At 45.6% G+C, this 20,148-nt stretch overlaps 4 protein-coding genes across 10 annotated transcripts; 3 read left to right on the forward strand and 1 right to left on the reverse strand.

Moving 5' to 3' along the window:
- The first annotated feature begins 63 nt into the window (after positions 1–63).
- Positions 64–3,331, forward strand: adap2 (ArfGAP with dual PH domains 2). Of its 2 annotated transcripts, none has more exons than XM_029160127.3 (11): positions 64–326; positions 807–931; positions 1,037–1,128; positions 1,368–1,456; positions 1,675–1,787; positions 1,944–2,093; positions 2,171–2,254; positions 2,333–2,395; positions 2,603–2,680; positions 2,759–2,987; positions 3,059–3,331. In XM_029160127.3, exons 1-11 carry the CDS (start codon positions 239–241, stop codon positions 3,082–3,084), a joined length of 1,137 nt encoding a protein of 378 aa, XP_029015960.1. In that variant the 5' UTR covers positions 64–238; the 3' UTR covers positions 3,085–3,331. The 2 variants fall into 2 exon arrangements, with proteins under 2 accessions (XP_029015960.1, XP_029015961.1); XM_029160128.3 differs by having other exon boundaries at positions 67–326; positions 3,062–3,331.
- A 750-nt stretch (positions 3,332–4,081) lies between these two features.
- rhot1a (ras homolog family member T1a) lies at positions 4,082–13,970 on the forward strand. 5 transcript variants are annotated; one of them, XR_008695394.1, is made up of 22 exons: positions 4,082–4,526; positions 5,596–5,654; positions 5,838–5,919; positions 6,058–6,098; positions 6,183–6,236; positions 6,395–6,447; positions 6,714–6,822; positions 7,462–7,563; positions 7,686–7,784; positions 7,921–8,029; positions 8,121–8,241; positions 8,326–8,410; positions 8,532–8,677; positions 8,798–8,898; positions 8,983–9,113; positions 9,209–9,292; positions 9,395–9,517; positions 9,596–9,798; positions 10,069–10,191; positions 10,724–10,808; positions 11,298–12,486; positions 13,062–13,292. XR_008695394.1 is itself a non-coding variant. In XM_029158993.3 (20 exons), the coding sequence occupies exons 1-20, from the start codon at positions 4,490–4,492 to the stop codon at positions 13,177–13,179; spliced, it is 1,983 nt and encodes a 660-aa protein (XP_029014826.1). In that variant the 5' UTR covers positions 4,091–4,489; the 3' UTR covers positions 13,180–13,970. The 5 variants fall into 5 exon arrangements, 2 of the variants coding, with proteins under 2 accessions (XP_029014826.1, XP_029014828.1); XR_008695393.1 differs by having other exon boundaries at positions 4,085–4,526; positions 6,055–6,098; XR_008695395.1 differs by lacking the exon at positions 10,069–10,191 and having other exon boundaries at positions 4,087–4,526; positions 6,055–6,098.
- A 47-nt stretch (positions 13,971–14,017) lies between these two features.
- Positions 14,018–16,049, forward strand: LOC114860419 (uncharacterized). Of its 2 annotated transcripts, XM_055510899.1 has the most exons (10): positions 14,018–14,225; positions 14,295–14,372; positions 14,453–14,485; positions 14,685–14,771; positions 14,886–14,968; positions 15,045–15,253; positions 15,336–15,428; positions 15,504–15,587; positions 15,666–15,725; positions 15,801–16,049. In XM_055510899.1, the coding sequence occupies exons 1-10, from the start codon at positions 14,166–14,168 to the stop codon at positions 15,854–15,856; spliced, it is 843 nt and encodes a 280-aa protein (XP_055366874.1). In that variant the 5' UTR covers positions 14,018–14,165; the 3' UTR covers positions 15,857–16,049. The 2 variants fall into 2 exon arrangements, with proteins under 2 accessions (XP_055366874.1, XP_055366873.1); XM_055510898.1 differs by having other exon boundaries at positions 15,336–15,587.
- A 2-nt stretch (positions 16,050–16,051) lies between these two features.
- On the reverse strand, positions 16,052–20,017 carry c8h17orf75 (chromosome 8 C17orf75 homolog). The gene is made up of 10 exons (XM_029158996.3): positions 19,679–20,017; positions 19,331–19,405; positions 18,735–18,860; positions 18,518–18,646; positions 18,359–18,419; positions 18,142–18,261; positions 17,808–17,872; positions 17,556–17,695; positions 17,383–17,486; positions 16,052–17,271 (listed from the first exon to the last, which is right to left on the reverse strand). The coding sequence occupies exons 1-10, from the start codon at positions 19,819–19,821 to the stop codon at positions 17,056–17,058; spliced, it is 1,179 nt and encodes a 392-aa protein (XP_029014829.1). The 5' UTR covers positions 19,822–20,017; the 3' UTR covers positions 16,052–17,055.
- Between the last annotated feature and the right edge of the window lie 131 nt (positions 20,018–20,148).

The raw sequence follows: 20,148 nt of genomic DNA on the forward strand, positions 1-20,148 counted from the left end.
GACCGGTTCCTGTCAGCGTTAAGTGGAGGAAACCACCGAACGGAAGAAACCTGCGCGGAATGCGCAGACTGCTTCTACGACTACAGCTGGAGGCGCTCCGCAGGAGGGAAGTCCACATCTGCCGCGAGCGGCGCCGTCCAAGCCTCTCAACTTCCAGTTTTGAGCCTTTCTCCGCGCGGGGCCACCATGCTCGGCTTCCACGCCGGGATCTGCGTCAGACACCTCGAGCTGCACCGAGATGGCAAACGCTGAGCGGAACAAGAAGATCCTCCTGGAGCTGGTGAAGCAGGGGGACAACAGCCGCTGCGCCGACTGCGGCGCGCCCGGTAAGAGCGCAAAAGCGGGCGCAAAACGCGCTGGCTGCGCGCGTCTGACGCGTCTGTGGGCTTCAGGGACGGGGCCGTAAACATGATCGGGTTTACTTTGACCGGTTTGGTGGATTTATTTTTTATTATTAGACTTCACTGCAGGACTTAAAATCCCGTTTAACATATTAAACCGGGCGATTAGCCACAAACACGCTTAATGTGTAATATTAGGTCATAGTTATTGTTGTGATAATGTGTTATTAGCATTTTAGAACGATGTTATATCTGTTGGTGTAATATTCATGTGTGAGGTTTATATCATTTATAAAATGAAACCACAAAGACGATCAATATGACAGAAACATAAAAGAGGGCAAAAAATAAAGGACAAGAAGAATAAGACCCAGTATTGCTATTTGGTGTTCTGTTGCTAATGAGAGTCAGTTTGTCCTGTGGTCACACGGACCAGACGCTGACTCTCGCCTCCTGTTCCCTCAGATCCAGAGTGGGCGTCGTACGTTCTAGGCGTGTTCGTGTGCCTCAACTGCTCTGGAACTCACCGCAGCCTGTCCAGTCGGGTCAAATCCATAAAGCTGGACAACTGGGAGGACGACTGGGTGGAGGTACGGACCCCCCCCCCCCCCCACACACACACACACACACCCCGCTCCCCCTATTACAGCTATGGCCTCATTACCAAACCGTACCGTTGTCTTTTGGGAACCTAGAACATGAGATCCAAAGGCAACGCCAGCGTCCGGGCGCTGTATGAGAAGGCCGTGCCGGTGTACTACTACCGCCCCCAGCAGAGTGACTGTGCGTAAGTAATGCTTCCACCACGACACTCTTCACAGCAACGCTATAATGTGCCCATAATGAAATTTTGTGCCGCGTGTTGACACGATGGAGCCACAGAGAACAGGGAAGTGCAACTCGCGGCTGTAGAAGTGAGATGTGAATGATGTTCTGCTGTTCGATCAAAGCCGAATCAATGAAACAGCGAGAGTTGGAGCGTGTTCCGTTTTTGCATATTTAAGGACGTTTGTGTTTGACCTGCAGTGTCCTGAGAGAGCAGTGGATTCGCGCTAAGTATGAAAGGAAGGAGTTCACAGGGGAAATGAAGTATCCACCATTAGCATATACTACAGGTGAGCACACCAACATGGTGCAACAGTAACTGTCGTTGTAAACCCACAAAAATGTGGTTCCGCATGCAGACGTGTGCGAGAAAAACCAGTTCGCTGCATAATGACAGAACCAGGAAGTGAAAACTGACTGACGGTGTGTGAAATGTCAGCACGCGTTACCAAAACATCTTCCCTGTGAGTGAAAGCTGTGCGCGGTGGGTTCTTTCATTCGTTGACAGGCATCTATGAGGGGATGCTGGTGAAGAAAGGAAAGGAGAATACGCGCTTCCTGATGAGGAAGTTCGTCCTGTCCGACAGAGAATTCACCCTGACCTACTACAACCGGGAGAACGTGAGTGAGCAGCAGCTCCCGGGTCCACACAAAGACGCACAAACACACAAAGAAACAAAGCAAAACGACACCCAACATTAGCCATGAAAGCAATAGGCATTTAAATGAGTGGGTCAAAGGTCATGAAGGTCGCACGGCCGTGTTGTTGTGTTTCAGGAGGCCAAAGGGCCCAAAGCCGTGATCCCCATCAAAGACCTGAACGCCACCTTTCAGCCGGAGAAGATCGGCCACGCCAACGGGCTGCAGCTCACGTACCAGGAGGAAGATCACATCAGGAACCTCTATGTTTATCATGAGAGTGCTGTGGTGAGAGTGCACGTTTGTTCAGGAACGCATTAACAGTAACTGGACCATTTATACTGATTGTGGGTCTTCTCCTGTAGGAAATAGTGTCATGGTTCAACGCCATTCGCGCCGCTCGATACGCCTACCTTAAGACGGCGTACCCGACGGGCACTGATAAGGAGGTAATAGCACTGTTGATGCAGTAAATCTAGTCGACTACAAGGAATGACTCTGCTTCTGTCTCCTGCGTTGCATGTCAGCTGATACCAATGATTACGAGAAACTACCTCAAAGAGGGATACATGGAGAAGACGGGGCCGTCGGTGGGTTATTGCACAGATGCACTGAGCTGAATTCATCTGAGGACATAATAATAGCACATGTGCATTTTAATATGTGTTTCTGTTCCTCCTACAAACGCCCACATTTAAATGATGCAAACTGTGAATTACAGATTTAACACAGTTCATTGTGATGCAAAAAAAAGTCAAATGAACTCTAATAGTTTATGTTAACACATGTTTTTACAGAGAAGGGAGCCTTTCAAAAGGAGATGGTTTATTTTAGACTTTCAAAGCAGGAAGTTGTTCTACTTCAACGCAAAGCTGGTGAGGACTAAATCACTTCTCATTCAATCTATAATGAGTTTTGACAAGCACCTGAACCGTTGTTATCTTTGCATGCAGGACGCAGAGGAGTTAGGGGTCATTTTCATCGGCACAGAGAGCAACGGCTACTCCGTGCAGGAGTACGTCCCAAAGCGCACCCGGGGAAACAAGTGGAACTGGGGTGTCGCCGTGGAGACGCCGGACCGGCAGTTCATCTTCATGTGCGAGAACGAGCGGGAGCAGAAGGAGTGGGTGGACGCCCTCAAGCAGGTCCTGTCCAAGATCATGTCACCGCAGGATTATGCCAGTAAGCAGAAAGAAAGCCCACAAAATGTCTACACGCATGTGTCCATCATCGTCATAACTGTCTCCTTCCAGCAGAAGCCAACGCCAAACACAAGTGATGAAGAGCAGAGAGATACAAAGACAAGGCTGACAATGAACTGAGCTCCCGCAGCACAACAGGCGAACGCTGATCTGGTGTGTGGATCAGCACTGACCTTGACTGGACCACTGGGGAGTAGACCCGAACTGACACTGTAATATAGTAGGGCAGGACAGTCTGCTGTGATTGAACCCCACAAGTATAAATTGTTACATTTTCTGCAGATGTGTAATGAATATGCAAAGAAAATACATGACTTTTTCCAATAGGCTTGGTTTTATTAAGAGGATGTAATTATTGGCATTTACACACAAAACCTGTAAAATCTGAAGTGACTTATAATGTGTCAATATTACCACGTGCTGCCAAAAGAAACGGCAAACTTTATTCTTCAATTTAATATATAAAAATACTACTCGTCATAAATAGGTCAAATCTGATTCTATTTAATGATCAACGGATTTCATTTGACAATCATGCACAAAATGAATAGAAAACCCTGTCACAAATTTAATCAGTTTGATTCATTAGATGAACAGAGACAACGTTAAAACCAGCAGGGAGGTGCAGTAGAGAGAGGCAGGTAAACCAGGGGACATCCCCTCCACGCACAACCCACGCAGCACGCGCCAGATTCACGTACACACCCCAATAAACACCCCCCCATTTAACAACATGCATCGGGTAAAGAACAAGTGCACAAACAGTGTCACGGCACACATCGGCATCTCCAACTCAGGCCGATCAACACATGCAAAAACGAAGAGACACAGCACGGTTAAAATAAAATTAACTCAATAAGAACAACAGCAACGCGGCACATAGGAGTAGTGGCATTATTCTGCTTCCAGACGCTAATTCTACGGCTTCTAATTGTTTGCGGAAGTAAGTGGGCGTGACCAAACTGCACCTATGGTGGCCGGCAGGTGACAACATCGGCCAAACATGCGCGTATAAAAACAATATTTTAGCTCGTGCAGATTGACCGGTTGGTCGCAGGGCAGGTGCAGTTCATGGTTCTTATCACCAGGGGGCGGAATAGCGCGTTTCAAAAATCCCGGCTCTTGTCCCGTCGTTGTTGCCGTAGCTACCGGGGAACGGAGGTCGGGCGTGCGCCTGGAACAAATGCTGCGAAATGTTCTACAACAGTTTGATAACTGAAATTAATGTGCTTTTACAACGGGGTGGGCTATAGACAAGTATTTGAATTTCATTAAAATTGCGTTCATAAATCGCAGGTTGTGCGAAATCTTTTTGAAAAAGGCACAGAACAGCGAAAGCGGTCCGTCCGTTTTGTCCTACAAAGGCGCCGGGAGTTTGACAGCGGCGGGCCTGGCGTCTGCTAAACTGCGGGAGGCAGACGGCAGCCAGAGGACTTCATGACACAGTAATCACGCTCCTTTATAGAGGGAAGCCAGCTCAAAATGAGGAAAGACGTCAGGATATTGCTGGTCGGGGAACGTAAGTAGCGGGCGTTTTTATTAGAGGTTAAAGTTTATATCTTAGCTAATGTGCTAGCGAGGAAGCTAACGCGACTGCTAACAGATTGAGTGACTGCATTATTAAGACCAGTTTGATCATTTTTCTCATTATATGCAGCGGGACGGTTCACATAATAAGAGCCCAGCGTATCTGATCAAACTAACTGCGTGTGTTTCGAATAATTAGTGCTGATAACAAATCAACCATAAAACGTTATGTGTGAAGTGTTTGAATTCAAAGTCTCATGTCTTATTTAGTCGAATACTTGACACAATTGGAGATAATCAGAGGACGCATTTGATTATTCCAATCTTCTCTACGTCGTTACAAATAGATCTGTTCCGCTAGTTCTAGTTTTTGGGATTTACTAACTAAATAAGAGGTGGGTTATAAAGGTGGCATTCATTGGATGAATAAATTAAATTAACGAAGTCTTAAGGTTATATAACTGCTGTTTTGTTGGATCAGCGTTTTGTACTTGGTCCAATGAATAATTAAACTAATAACTTGGGTAAGGAAAAACATTTCTTAATAAACCAATTAGTTGTAACAAATTTTTATACATAGCCCTGCAGACAGGGCTGAAACCAAGCAATAGCACAACCTCTCTCATCCTTCTACATCATATTTTATCAGGTGTATTTGTTTCCCTCAGAGCACATGTGTTGTCGGTTCTATTTTTATTTTGGTTGTGGCACTGCAGCATGACCTACATTGCCACATTAGGTGAGTTGGCACCAGCGTGCCCTGAGAAACATTCAGCCAAAGTGCTACGTGCCTGTTTGAGTGTTGTGAGATCAGTTGGGGAGAGTCTGTGGGGTTACTTCTCTGTCCTATTGGGACCCAGAGAGGAAAGTGTTTGAGGTAATAGTTTTGTTTTCTGGTGTCTACCAACTGTCAGCACTTCAAAATCCACACACACTGTTTTACAATAATGTGAAGGACAATATGAACAAAATCTAAAATTTTGCGAGGTCTAAAATGTTTTGTACTTCATATCATATCTGTTCTCATCTATCTCTTGTCACTTTTTTCTCTGCCCATACAGCCAAAGTGGGGAAGACATCACTGATTATGTCTCTTGTCAGTGAAGAGTTTCCTGATGAGGTACGTACCAACAGCTTGTCTTTAGAGGAGAAATCTTGTTGCTCTTTATAATTACCACACACATCCTCCATGTGTAAATAAGGCAGAATACTGTAAATACTATAGATCTGGCTGATTACACAGGAATAAATTCTTTAGTTAATATAAATTGTGTGTATTTATAGCATTATTGTTCTCTTGTAGGTTCCTCTTCGAGCTGAGGAAATTACTATTCCAGCTGATGTCACCCCAGAGAGGGTTCCCACTCACATTGTGGACTACTCGGGTAAACCCACCCCCACTCCATATATCGATAGTACTAGCTAAACAACAGCTGATCCGATATTAATAATTAATCATATTGATGCTGGTAACCGTAAAACAGCTTAAAACACTAATTTGCATGTTGATTGCATTTTAGAAGCAGAGCAGTCAGAAGAGCAGCTGTATCAAGAAATATCAAAGGTTTGCATAATGCGATTTGTACTTTCATCTGGTCTTGTACTGCTGTGAAGTGTGCAACGCTTATACTGCTGTTTGTCTTTGTAGGCGAATGTTATCTGTATAGTTTATTCAGTCAACAACAAGAAGTCCATTGAAAAGGTGAGGATGGCTTCTGTCTGTCCTGTTTATTTCTGATCAAATATATACCTGCAACATGTCCAGAAAATAAAACCAGGCACCTGTCCACTTAATCAGTGAAAAATCAAATTGTGTTTGTGAACCTCTGTCGTTTGATATTGTGCTTTCCTTTTTTCTAGGTGACAAGCCACTGGATTCCCCTTATAAACGACAGAACAGACAAGGATAGCAGGTGTGTTCATGGCACTTTATCAGACGTGAGTGCATGGGTTGCCTGAGCTGGGCTGATGATGCAGAGTCTGAAAGCTTAATGAACCAATTATTGTGAAGTGGCAGCTTTTACTTCATCATGAAGTTCTCATAATAAACTCACTCGATTGCAAGACCACCTTTTACCCAATGACATCAATCATTTAATAAACATTATATAAAGTAAATCAGTTATTACATTTTTGCTATTATTCAATTGTAATAAAAAAGAGCTTTCCTGGTTGACAGGGTACCACTGATCCTTGTGGGAAACAAGTCTGATCTGGTAGAACACAGCAGCATGGAGACCATTCTGCCTATCATGAACCAGTACCAGGATATTGAGACTTGTGTAGAGGTAAGAGATCAATGCAAACACAAGTGTTTTGCATCCACTAAAGCAGGGCTGCTCCACTTAGTTCCTTAGTGATGAAGTGCGTTAAAGCATTGAAGTGGCAAATGAAATATGAACAAATGATACAAAATCCAATAATACTAACTGCAACTGTCTGAGTGGGATGGGTTTGTGAAGCTCTTGATGTGAGCTCCTGACTCCACTTACACTCTGCCTGAGTCATTAATGGAGTAGTATTACAGAAGAGTTGCTGACTGATGGACTGTGAGGGTGCAGAGAGGCATGGTAGCAATGAAGAGAGCTGGGCACAGTCCGCTTTACTATTTAGTTCCGATGCGCCGGTCACATGAGATGAGTCAGTCATGGCCTCGTCAGCTGGATTAGTTACAAGGTTAAAATAGGGGAGCGAGAAGGACGTGGGGGAAAGCACACACACACAGTGGATACAGATTGGGCCAGTCACAACAAGGTTTGCTGCTGGGTTCATGGAGCCCAGGGTTGGTTGTGGTCTGTCTCTGGATGTTTGAAATTAGCAGAAACACAGTTATTAAATAATACTGTTACAAGTCCTGCAAATTAACTCACAAACTCTAGAGGTGTTGTTGCTCAAGGCATTTACCCTCTTGCCCTCTGTTTCCCCAGTGCTCTGCCAAAAACCTGAAGAACATATCTGAGCTGTTTTACTACGCCCAGAAGGCTGTTCTCCACCCGACGGGACCCCTTTACTGCCCCGAGGAGAAGGAGGTGAGGCTTAGGAGTGTAGATGAACACACACACCATGTCCCTGCACTCAAACGAAGCCAAGTGACGTTAGATGCTAATATTGCGTGAACAGAATTAATAAAAGCATTTCCTCTCTATTGCAGCTGAAGGCGTCTTGCATCAAGGCTTTAACAAGAATCTTTAAAGTGTCGGACCTGGATAACGACGGCATCCTTAATGACAATGAGCTAAACTTTTTCCAGGTAATGTTTCCCACTCAGAAGTATCACTGCCTGCAGAACTGTCATTGCTGAATATAAGCTGAGAGTTGGAGACCTGTTATTTATTTTTATTATCATGACCTCTAAATGTCTTGTGGGTGAATGTGTCCCTATTTAGAGAACGTGTTTTAATACCCCACTGGCACCTCAGGCTTTAGAGGATGTCAAGAATGTTGTGAGGAGGAACATGAGCGATGGAGTCAAAGACAACGGGCTCACGCTCAAAGGTCAGACACGCAGTGTTGTCTAGGTTTCTATATATTTATTTTTTTTTGGACACCAAGAGAAGAACTTATGAAAACTGTCTGTCCATCTCAGGCTTCCTGTTCCTGCACACCCTCTTCATACAGCGAGGTCGCCATGAGACCACGTGGACTGTGCTGAGGAGGTTTGGTTATGATGATGACCTGGAACTGACACAGGAATATCTGTTCCCCATGTGAGTCCACCCTTGTTTTATTATCACTTAGATGAGACCAGTGCTGACAGGAAAGAGATGTTTACTATTGTGCGTTTATTCCAGAATAAAGATCCCCCCCGACTGCACCACAGAGCTCAACCACAACGCTTACCTCTTCCTTCAGAGTGTTTTTGACAAGCATGACAAAGTGAGTGGTCAAACATCAGATCAGGTCTTTGTAGATAGTTCTTTCCTAGAAACATAGTTCAAGTTTTCCAATAGCAACAACATTGTCCTCAGTTGTGCTGTTTTCTGGGCTACTTCTTCAGGACAGAGACTGTGCGCTGTCGCCAGACGAGGTGAAAGACCTGTTCAAAGTGTTTCCGTACATGCCCTGGGGTCCAGACGTCAACAACACGGTTTGCACCAATGATCAGGGTTGGATCACGTACCAGGGCTACCTCTCCCAGTGGACGTGAGTGAGAGACGTCGCTGTTAATAATCACACTCACATTATGCTTATATAACACAATGATGGCGATCAACTCACAAAACCGTCCTTACGTCATCAGCCTCACAGTGATTTGTCTTGTAGGTTAACGACGTATCTAGATGTGCAGCGAAGCTTGGAGTATTTAGGTTACCTGGGCTACTCCATCATCTATGAACAGGAGTCTCAGGCAGCTGCCATCACAGGTAAGATATCGGCAATTACAAGAACAAAATCTTGAAAAGCGACAAACGCTGTGTGAACGCTTGCATTCTGTTTGTACATTGCAGTGACCCGTAATAAGCGCATTGACCTGCAGAAGAAGCAGACCCAGCGCAGCGTCTTCCGCTGCAATGTGTTGGGTGCAAGGGGGAGTGGGAAGAGCGGCTTCCTGCAGGCCTTCCTGGGTAAAAACCTGCAGGTTAGTAGAGTTGAGGCTGCAGATCCTTCGAGTTTAGATTAGATGTGGATCATGTCACGTCTTAAAATATATATAATATTGATTTTTTGCTGCAGCGACAAAAGCGAATCAGAGAAGATCACAAGTCCTTCTATGCGATCAGCACGACCTACGTTTATGGTCAGGAGAAGTACTTGCTGGTGAGAAGCGCGTAGCTGGAGCAGTCAGCGTTTCACTTACGATTTGAAGTACTTTAATGGCACTGCCGAACATTAACCCTTCCCTGTCCTGCTCGTGTACAGCTCCATGAGGTGATGCCAGACTTCGACTTCCTGTCAGAGGCAGACCTCGCGTGCGACGTGGTCTGTCTGGTGTACGACGTCAACAATCCACGTTCTTTTGAATATTGCGCCAAAGTGTATAAGGTGCGTAGACAGCGTATGTTTCATAAAACAGAGGCTGAAACGAGTTTAACAAATCTGATTAAACAACGTGTTCGGCAGCAATACTTCATAGACAGCAAGACGCCGTGCGTGGTGATCGCTGGCAAGTCGGACCTGCACGAAGTACGGCAGCACTACAGCCTCTCGCCGCACGAGTTCTGCCGCAAGCACAAGCTCCACCCGCCCCAGCCTTTCACGTGCAACACCACCGACGCACCCAGCAAAGACCTCTACACTCGACTCACCACGATGGCCATGTATCCGTGAGTATGCTGCCGGCGCTGCGTCTGTCTGACACGTCTGCTCATCCTGTGAGCGCCGACGTTTGCCTTCAGTAATATACAGGGGGTTTTGTGCCACAGAGGTTGGAGAGTGGTAGGTTAGAGTTCAGTAGTTTCACTACTTGTCTAGAAACATGGTTGTGTTTGAGCCCTAAATGGTTAGTGTAGTTTTTCTCCCTCTGGCCGTCTGTTTATTGCATGGTACGTGTTGTCTCTGTAAGGTGGTGAATACACATTTCTGTCTTTCCGCAGCCACGCCCGTCTCCGCTGCATGTGTACCTGCAACAGGTGTTCGTATTGCCTGTGTCAGAACCTCCTCAAGTTGGAGCTGCTGCGCAGCATTAAGGCCCAGCTCCGCAGGGTCGTTTTCAACAGGTCCATATATACACGTAGCCCTAGTGCTTTAACACAGCCCCGTCGCTCCGCTCTGTGTCTCCAACCCTTAAACCTCCTGATCGAGTCAGAGAGAGGCTCCTTTTTCACCCAAGCTCTAACACTGGTGGTGGTGACAGCCCTTCTATTCCCCTGTTCTCCCGCTGCTCAGGTTTACGCTGCATATCCACTGCAGACATGAGGGGGGTTTTTGTCATGGTGATGACACATTGCCTGTTTGTGGTGTTGTATAATAATTTACGGTGGTGTAATGTTTTACCTGCTGTTGTGGTGGTTTTGCAAAGGTCACGTGGAACCTCCAGGTAGGGATCGACTCATTATCCAGAGAATCCTAGAAAACAAATCGCACATCTGTGCTCAGTAAAGGCAGAATGCACTGAACAGCCCCAGGACCTGTCCCTCAATCAAACACGTTCAGTGGTGCTATAAGTTGGACACTGTATGTAGCTCATCAGTGAGCTGAGGTTTCACTCACCAGCCATTAGTCATGTTGCTGTCTCGGTCTCTGCTGCAGCCCCAGCCAGCGCTCCTGCTCTCTGTACAGCTTGATACAGCCAAGCGCGACCAAGCTGTACCAGCTAACACACCGCCTGCTAGCCAGGGAGGTAACGCTGTCGGTGTGAATGCCGCATGCTGGTATTTGCAGTGTAAGCATGACTTCTTAGACTCACGTGCACCCAAGGTGAAGTTTACATTATTTTGTAAAGGCACTGTAATGTAATTAAATACTTGCGTGCATGTGCGTGTGTGTGTGTGTGTGTGTGTGTACTTCCTCCTGTCCTGTGGTGGATATGCAAAGAGTAAATTCTGACTAACAATCACTGTTTGTGGTTTGTGCTTTGATCTGACACCTGCATGTTTCATTAATTCATTTCTCTGTTCACCAATAATCAGGAAGTTTTTGATTGCAGTAATTTTGCACCTGTTTCCATTCTTAACCTTCAACCTTCAGACATTACTGATTAAATTATGTGCATCTTCCAGTTCTCCTGTGGATTTAGACTTCACACATTTCCTCCTCCTAGTGTTCTGATGGTACTGTGTTACAGTCACCCTGTAATTTCATGCTGTTTCTTATCTTTACCTGTAGGTGTTCGTACACGTGTTGTTGGCTGCCCCTTTTCCTCCTCCTCTTGCATGTCTTCACCCTCTGTTAACCTCCCGCTGCTCTCCGTTGCATGGCTCACCAGTGGTAACCGAAGGCGTGTCTCAGTCCTTTTTAAACCTATTGGCATCTACTGGCAGCTGCTCATTTCAGTACAGATAGCTTGGTGTTGAATGCGGTAATAGAATGGGAGAAAGTTGCCTGTTTGTGGTGTGTGGACTGGGCTTTAGTGTGTGTGTGTGCGCGTTTGTGTGTGTGTGGCTCAGTTTAATCTAATCCTGGCCAGTTTATATTTCTTGTTCTTGGTCATACTTGACCTGGACTCAGTGACGGAGCTGTTGTGTTCAGCACTAACCCTTTGTGTTAAGTAGATGATGGTTTCCTGTAATACTATTAATAGTGTGGTATTAATAGACTAGCTCTGTCAAAGGTGCCACACACCACATTGAACGGCCAACATGTTTAGGCTTTGGTTAGAATTTAACTTTAGATGTGCTTTTAGCAAAGGCACAGGAGACAGAAAGATGTGTAAAGTAAAAAATATTAGAAGAAGAAGATATTATTATTTAATAATAATAATAATTAATTAATAATTAATTAATCAATAATATTAATTAATTAATATTAATTAATTAATAATTATAGTTAATAATAATAATAATTAGTAATAATTAATAATCAGTCTGGCTGCCATGTGGTGTGTACAGTCTAATGTTTGTAGGTGTTTGTGGATTTATCCAGCTACAGATGTAAAGTCCTGCCTAAGTTGTTCCTGAAAAGCTTTGGCCTCTTTTTTGTGCATCAGCAGATCCGGGTGAACGAACTGGATGTTGTTTTCCAGCTCCAAGGCTAAAAAAAACTAGATCTGACACATATAGTGGATTGTTTCAAAGCTAATTGATGATTTAAAAATGATCTCAATTTAGATTCCCAAATATGATGACGATGAAGAATTACTGGATTGTTAGTTCACAGCAGTGTCACCCAGCTCTGCCTGTTGCGTTGAGGTGTGTGTGTACGTGTGGAAGCCTGCTGGGCTGGGCTGGGTGGAGGCTGTGGGGGGGCGACCTGCTGTCACTGGACTATTCCACCTGATGCAGCAGGTGTCGTTGAGTCGCTGACATGGAGGCTTCCAGCTTCACAGGTCTCCTGAGCCGCTAGTTCCCGCGCAGGTAAAGGCAGGATCTTGTTCTGATTCTGATTTGCATGCACATGAGACATGTGGACGTACAGGCGAGTTGTGTTGACGGCTGTGATTGATGTTGCTGCTGGGAAGACTGATGTGTTGTAAGACACTGCTGAAGCCACGCACAAATAATCCTCTTCTGCTTCTTTTCGTACGTTGGCACAGATTCTAGTCTGAATAGCTCCCCATTCAAATGTTAAACACATGAGCTTTAATCGTCTGTTTCCAAGCTCAGGTTGTATCTTTGAGCCCTAGGTTCCATAAGAATCCAGTCTGTTTTGTGTTTAGTAGTTTTCTGCCTCTATGCAAATTAGAGTCGCTGCTTCTGGTGGCACATTATCTCTCCTCCTGCCCTGTTCCTCAAGCCAGAACTAAAACCAAACGTCCAGAGAAAGCATGTGTTCCTGTTGCTGGTGGCCGCCGCTGGGCACGATTTGTGTTCTCTGCGGTCCTCGTTGCGTTTCCCCTGCACGGAGCACATGACTTCTTTGTGTTTGGTAATGTTGCCCTCCAGTACCGCTCCCCTCACCCGCCCGTCTCGTCTCCGGCTTCCTCCCGCAGGCACATGGCGCAGGCGGACCTGAAGAACTCGACCTTCTGGCTGCGGGCGAGCGTCGGCGCCACCGTGTTCGCCGTGCTGGGCTTCGCCATGTACAGAGCGCTCCTCAAGCAGCGGTGATCAGGCGGCTCCCTCCCCTCCTAAAAGACTGACGACCAGTCTCCAAGTCTCAGACCTGAAACAAATGAGGAAAATGATTAGTACATTTTATATGAATAAAAAAAAGAGAATAATCTGTGATGTTGGCCAAAGGGAACAAAAACCCATGAAATATCATTCTCTCTTCTTTCTCAGTCAGACTGTATGTTGACATTCTGTTGTCAAGTCACCAGATACTTTTCAGCAGCTCTCAGGTCAGTAGATTTGCTGGCCAGAGACTGGAGGCAGCCATCCACAGACCGCTAAGGGGCTTGAATCTGTTTATATATGTATATATGCAGTATATTATGTACGTACGTCTGGATAATTCTTGGATGGCACCTTGAGCGAAGCCAAGCTCAAGGTGTTAGGATGAAGTTTAACACTAGAAAGGTCATGGAGGTCATGCTCTTGTTTGTTTTGTGTGATAATTTAGCGCGTGGAACAGATGGCGGCGTTTCCATCTCCATGGACTTTTGTTACTTGTCGTTAGTGTCTCAGAGCTGTCTGAGGTGTCCTGTACCACCGCCTGCTTTTGTTTTTATTTGTCTGACTTGGTACTTCATGTTATATTTTTTATGACAGTAGAGCCACAGTAGAGCAAGTGATAATGCTATTAACAGCACCGCCCTCGCTCCTATCCAGCATTTACAGGATGGATGTGATGTGGGACGGCCATATGCGTGTTGATGCGTGAAATGAGAATACAATGGGTTTTAAAAGATGTAATAAATGACATTTACACCCACTGGTGTTCATAATATTACAGTGTGTCATTTCGAAGGTGTGTGGTTAAACACTTGTTTATGAGCAACTGGGACTAGAGTGAAGCTGAACAGGGAAGTGAGTCAGGGATGGGGTTACGAGCGCTACTGCTTTCGCCAAGCGTGAGGAGGAAGTGGCAGCACATACACAGGTAGATACAGTTAAAAGCAAACGCAGCGCAGTGAAGGCGACCGAGGACGAACATGTCAGATGGAGCAAAGCTGCTGTTTGAAGGCTTCTTAGAGAAAAGAAAGGACACTCTGGTAAGTAACTTCCTGTTTAGTGTGAAGAGGTTTTGGTCTTTAGACCCAAAGTGCCGGCTTTCTCTGTAGAAGATGAGGTGGACGACCTACTGGTTCAGGCTTCAGAATTCAACTCTGTTCTTCTACACACAGAAGAACGGCAGCGCTGTAAGTACGACGTGAATGAAGGTCATTGAGCTAGTTCTTGGTACCAAAATGGCAAACTGACTGCTGGCTTCTCTTTACAGTCACACTTAAGAGGCTATTACTACATCTATTCAGTAAGTCCATCATTACAGTGAACTCTCACAAATTTAGATTTAGATAATTAATATCAATAATTCAATGAGTTGTTATAGAGCTTCAGATTCATCAGCACAAATACTGATGCCATGTCTTTTTTTACTCAGCAGTACATTCACTTTCATGTCTGCTTCATTGGTGAGGTCACAGGATTCTTCTTTTCATGTCTGGGTTCAGGTGCAGTCCGTGCGAGAGGTCCAAAAGGCCAGCGGCAGTCGCTACATGTTTGAGATGATTCTGAAAAATGGAAAGCAAAAACTGTTGGTGAGTCCCTCCCGCCGTTGGCGTGTTCCCGTGAAGGTCACATTTGAACGTGAGGCCTGATTCCAGCTTCCCTCGGCCCAAAACCACACATCGCATGTGGCTGCTTGTTCGCAGGCGGCGGAGACGGCGGCGCTCAGACAGGAGTGGGTGGGACACCTGTGGCAGGCCATGCTGCTCTCCACCTCCGTGGTCCCACGGTGGGTCTCGCGCCACATCCACACTTCCACCCCTCACACGCATGCGGATGACTCTCCCGCGCGTCTGCGCCCACAGCCCCGACGCGTGCGAGCCGCGCGACAGGAACAGCAGCGTGCCCGCGCGCGCGCTCGGCGACAGCGCGATGGAGACGCTCCCCGCGCGGCCCCTGTCGGCCCCCGCGCCGCTGGACCGCATCCGCGAGGAGAGCTGGGCGTCCGCGTACGCGGAGCTGAGCGCCGGCGAGGAGCCCACGCGCCGAAACACGCCGCTCCACCAGGCAAACAGTAAGGTGCACCAGCCACACAGGTCGCCGTCTGCCGCTTGAAGGCCCAGTGACGGACACGCGCTGCTGAACTGTGTTTGCAGGCGACCGCGTCCACGCGCTGCCGTGGTTCGGGGAGCTGAGCAGCACCGAGTGCAGCCAGGACGGAGACTACGACGTGTTGCCACGTAGAAAGCGTACGCAGCAGCCGCCTGGACATGACGCATGGGGTGAGCTGCTAGTTGAATTCCCTGTGTGTGTCACCTCCTCAGACACGGACGAGGCAGACGCTACGGAAGCAGACGAGGTCGTGTACGACTACCCTCTGTCCTACAGGATGAACATCAGGCATCAAGGTCAGAGGCGTCAAGGTCAAAGCACCAGCTTAATGAGACGGCCTTTTAAATGACAGAAATGCTTTTGAACCTTTGCAGAGGAAACGGAGAGCATCTACGACGTCCCGAGGTCTCTTCTGCGGCTGCACGTCCCCGCAGGTAAACCGGACTTTGTTGCTCCACGATCGCCGGTACAGCTCTTCTTCTAACGGGCTTCTCGTCTGCTTTTCAAAGGCAGCGCCGCAGCGGAGGAGGATGAGCCTCAAGAGGGAATCTACTGGAGGGTCTGAAGCCGGAGGAGGATTTCAGCCAAGCGACAGCTGACAACTAGCGCTTAAACCACATGTACTGTATATTTGCACACGATGTTGCTTTTTAATTTCTGCATCTCCTGGATTAAGCAACAATTATTTATGCTTTAACAAATGTGAACAATGTTTGTTAAGCTTTTCTGAACACAAATCTTGTACAGCAACAACACGAGACAGTGTCTGGGTGGGTTTTATTTAACGAGACAGAGAACAACCAGTAAGTTGAACCGAGAGAAAACTCTCTGGTTCACTCACATTATGATTCAATAACAGTGAAACTCTCATTTACATACAAGTGGTTCACAGTTTAAAAGCAGCCACCACCAATATGGATATTGCTCAAATACTCACTTTGGACTGGTTTTAATGGGAATAGTTAAAGGACCATTTTTTGGAATATGAGACAAGTAAAATAAACCATGCAACAAAACTGTACAGAACATGTCAGCAAATCTAATTTTATTCTTCTCTTGCCTGTCTTTATTTAAGTCCTGGGCTGGTGGAGGTTGTGAAGGTGTTGGTTATAATTACATATATATTTACAACACCTCATTTCCAGAGTACACTTCAACCAATATCACTCAATAGACAGGGTGAAGAGCAAGCAAACACAAGGCGTATGTAACAAGCAGGGCATAAAAGTGATTTGTGCATTCTCAGATCAAATGAATTACAAATAATTATAAAGATATTTAGACTAAGCAGCTGATCTATACACACTATGAGCACAAGCATTAGTCTGGATCTATTTTGTAATAGGATTACTTTCATTTAACGCTAGTAATAATATTTGGTTCATAATTCTACACATATGGAAAACTGGGACAGTTCACACGACAAATTAACCTTCACACTGACTGAAACTCACCTTCACTGAGACTTCACTTAACAGTGAATGAGGTTGATTGTTAATATAAACATAGTAACTTAGTTACTTAATGATCAATAGCAAAATGTTGGGAGTAAGTGCTCACTGTTTTACAGTGTTAGCATCTGCCCGCCACTCTTCAAGTTAAGAAATTAGTTTTCTCTTCTAAATCATATTCCCTCTTTCTTAGGTAGGATGTAGTGTGTGGTGTCAAACTGCACTCATTTAACACATCTGTGGCTGGTACAACCGTTGGTCCCACCATTAATTAGACCCACGCAGGAGGCACAGCTTTAATTTAAGTTTGTTACTAAACTCCGGCCTGGGCCTGTTCCCTGATGAACTCCTCCAGAACAGTGATGATGCTGCAGGCTTCAGGCAGGTCACTGTGCTCTGCCCTCGCATTCTGCAGCAGCACATCGCCGTTTCCGCAGCCCTGTAGGAACTGACAGCAGCGGAACAGGGCGTAATGGCTCATCTCTGCCTGCCGCACGAAGCGCTTCAGACTATTCATATCCTGGATAGCCTGCAGAGTGGGTGTGGGTGGCGAATAGAAAGAAGGTAACAAGAAAGCGCATATCGTCACTACACACTAGCAATTTATATTAATAAACTGTCATAACCGCTTTATTCTTACCTTGAGCTTAAAGTTTTCCAGAATCTGCCTAAGCAGGAACGGATTACAGTGTTCTGCTGCATTTAGAAACGCCTGAATCCAGTCATCACAAAATCGATTACTGGCTGTGGAGAAAACATCGTCAGACAGTACAAAGGAAGAATGTGTTTTCTTCAACAAGGCGTGTGACCTACCAGTGTTGGAGAGTGTGGGTGGGCTGGAGGAGCAGTCTATGACCAGGTCAGACTGCGCGTCTTCTGACATGGCCTTACACAGAGAGGCTGTTGTGGTGTCTTGCTGGGACAGACCCTGCAAACTGGCTGCTTTAATGAATCTGGTGCAACAGAATCCAAGACAAATTTCCCATTAAACAACCGTGTGGCTATTATGCTGGTTAAAGTCATTTTACAGCAGTGTAGTAACTATACAGCACCTGACTCACTAACCTGGACACGTCAGCCTTAGTCCTCCCATCTGAATTGATGACTTCCACATGTGTGTGACTCAGAGCCTGTATTGAGATTAAGATATATATGTGAAATATATTGTTCTGACACGAGACATGTTCTGATTTCGCATTAAGTTTAAATACAATAATTTTTTTTCAGTGTAATTAATGTCAGGCTGAATATGGGCTTTTATATAAAGCACCAAAAAGAAAGTTTGTAGTCACGGTTATACATTAACATCAGATTAGATCGTTTCCCAGTAATTATTTATTGTGTAGTTACTTCCAAGAATACATTTTTCTAAACATTTATAGTGGTGAAAATGACTCACTGCATGCAGCAGGAAGCTAACGTTGCTTTGGACCAGCTGCACCACACGATAAATGTGCAACACAGACTCCTCATACCAACGGCTCAGATAGGGACGCACCTCTGTTTCAAGGTTTTGTAGCTGATCCACCGAAAGAGGAACACACAGATGTTGCAGTGAAACACAAAACACACAGAGAAAACATACATCTAACGGTACTGCTTTTATAGTCACGTACCTCAGGGGTTTGAAGGCTGCTGTGCAGGCCTTGGACATATTTATCAAGCTCTAATCTGAATGTAGTTTTCAGTCAAGGACTTAAAACAGTGCAGAGGTGTCATGTATAGTTTACACTATAGAGATTGGGGAGAATTTAGATTTATTTCATAAAGGATATAAGTTGAGTCCTTTCTCAGAGCCCCCCATAAAGCAGATGACATATCCATTTCCATCAGCATCAGGCTGTTCAGGGGACTTTTCCTGCTCCAGGAGGCAGCAGTAGCAGCCCACTGCCTGTTCTGGGATGCTGGAAACAGTACACGATCATCACAACAGTTTTGTCGACTTCTTAATATATATAATAAATATAAATAATAAATGTGTCTCATTATTACCTGAGTTCCACGGTGGCGATGTTGCCCATGCCTCCAAGCAGGGCTCCTTTGCTCAGCCTCCTAGAAATGTAGGTTCGCAGCTCGGGTTCTGCCTCTGATGGCAGGCTACTGTCAATGAGTGTCAGGCTGTGGACATGGCAGAGAGTGTTAGTATGGACACAGACAACCAGTGATATGAGGAGAAATGTGGGCGCCAGTCAAGGCAATGGAGAGGAGATGGAGGAAGCATGACCATAAGCCAGACACAACACACAACTGAGTCACATAGCTGTAAGTGCACCTTTCCCAGCTGGGTGTGAAAAAACTAAACTAAACCAACACGTGCTTTGACATTGTTCAACTGCGCTGATCTTGGACATTCAGGGGAATTTCAATAGTATTTGTCTGTTCCACCTGAGGGATTCTAAGAGACCTAGAGACCATGTAACTCAGCAACACAGCAATGACTCGTCAGAACAAAATCACGAATGAAAACAGCATCGACTCCACGTTGCGTTCCGCCGACAGCTTGTGGATACAGCAATGCACAACAGTGAAACCAAAGAGAAAGCACCACTGAAAGCAAGAAGTAGGTTGGTGGACGGTTCCTTCGTTACCTAAAGTCATCCTGACTGGTAGTGGAGTCTGCTCTTCGCTGGTTCCATGCCACATTTTCCCCAGTAGTCTCAGATCTAAGACAATCGACATTTTATTCATCACCTGGTTAGATTTTAATGCACAAGTCTGGTTGTAACTGCATCGGTGTCACCGAACGGGTGACCACGACAACCAAAGGACACGAGTCTGCATAATGCGACACATAAAAATATTAAGCAAACACCAGAATACTGTCTTGAGAGTAATCGCGAGGCTCGTAGGTTGGGAGGTAACCACGTTGTTCTAATTTAGGGAAACACCAGCTGCTCACATTAAAAACCCGGGACGAATAGCACTGCGACCAGTACCTGGTGCCTTGGTAGAGGTAGATGGTGTAGTAGCAGTTCAGCTGAATCTTCTGGCTGTATCCACTGATGTCGTCGCTGTCAAAGTCGTCCCTCTCTTCCACGTCAATTGAATCTTGGAAGGAAGATGTTTGGGAGGTAAACATGATTTACAGCTGCACAAAACAAGCTAGCAGCCGGAAGTTGACAGGGGGGCGTTGTTATCGTTTATCTATGCTACAATTTTAGATAATTAAAGTGTAATTCTGTGAGCTGTGGTGGAAATTTAAAGCACACAAACAACGGCAACACTGACAGAAAGGTTATGTTGTCCTGCTATTGCGCATGCGCTGTGTTCGTTTTAAAACATGCCCGACTATGATAAGAATATCTTATATTGGTTCCGGACCCAAATTTTAGGAACAAGCCATTTAAATAAACATAAATAAAATGAAATTCCTGTAAGCTTTGTTCTATAAACCGACTCAGCGCAA

The sequence above is a fragment of the Betta splendens genome, chromosome 8, assembly GCF_900634795.4.
Source record: "Betta splendens chromosome 8, fBetSpl5.4, whole genome shotgun sequence".
Taxonomy (NCBI): Eukaryota; Metazoa; Chordata; class Actinopteri; order Anabantiformes; family Osphronemidae; genus Betta; species Betta splendens.

Bases quoted from the DNA above. Each gene is read 5' to 3' on its own strand.
- adap2 (XM_029160127.3), top strand. From the start codon at position 239: ATGGCAAACGCTGAGCGGAACAAGAAGATCCTCCTGGAGCTGGTGAAG. The intron at 2,094-2,170 runs GTGAGAGTGCAC...CTTCTCCTGTAG, and splicing joins TTTATCATGAGAGTGCTGTG to GAAATAGTGTCATGGTTCAA. The intron at 2,255-2,332 runs GTAATAGCACTG...GTTGCATGTCAG, and splicing joins CGACGGGCACTGATAAGGAG to CTGATACCAATGATTACGAG.
- rhot1a (XM_029158993.3), top strand. From the start codon at position 4,490: ATGAGGAAAGACGTCAGGATATTGCTGGTCGGGGAAC. The intron at 4,527-5,595 runs GTAAGTAGCGGG...CTGCCCATACAG, and splicing joins GATATTGCTGGTCGGGGAAC to CCAAAGTGGGGAAGACATCA. The intron at 10,192-13,061 runs GTCCATATATAC...TTCCTCCCGCAG, and splicing joins CGCAGGGTCGTTTTCAACAG to GCACATGGCGCAGGCGGACC.
- LOC114860419 (XM_055510898.1), top strand. From the start codon at position 14,166: ATGTCAGATGGAGCAAAGCTGCTGTTTGAAGGCTTCTTAGAGAAAAGA. The intron at 14,226-14,294 runs GTAAGTAACTTC...CTTTCTCTGTAG, and splicing joins AGAAAAGAAAGGACACTCTG to AAGATGAGGTGGACGACCTA. The intron at 15,726-15,800 runs GTAAACCGGACT...TGCTTTTCAAAG, and splicing joins GCGGCTGCACGTCCCCGCAG to GCAGCGCCGCAGCGGAGGAG.
- c8h17orf75 (XM_029158996.3), bottom strand. From the start codon at position 19,821: ATGTTTACCTCCCAAACATCTTCCTTCCAAGATTCAATTGACGTGGAA. The intron at 18,262-18,358 runs GTACGTGACTAT...TCGGTGGATCAG, and splicing joins GCAGCCTTCAAACCCCTGAG to CTACAAAACCTTGAAACAGA. The intron at 17,272-17,382 runs GTAAGAATAAAG...CCCACTCTGCAG, and splicing joins TGGAAAACTTTAAGCTCAAG to GCTATCCAGGATATGAATAG.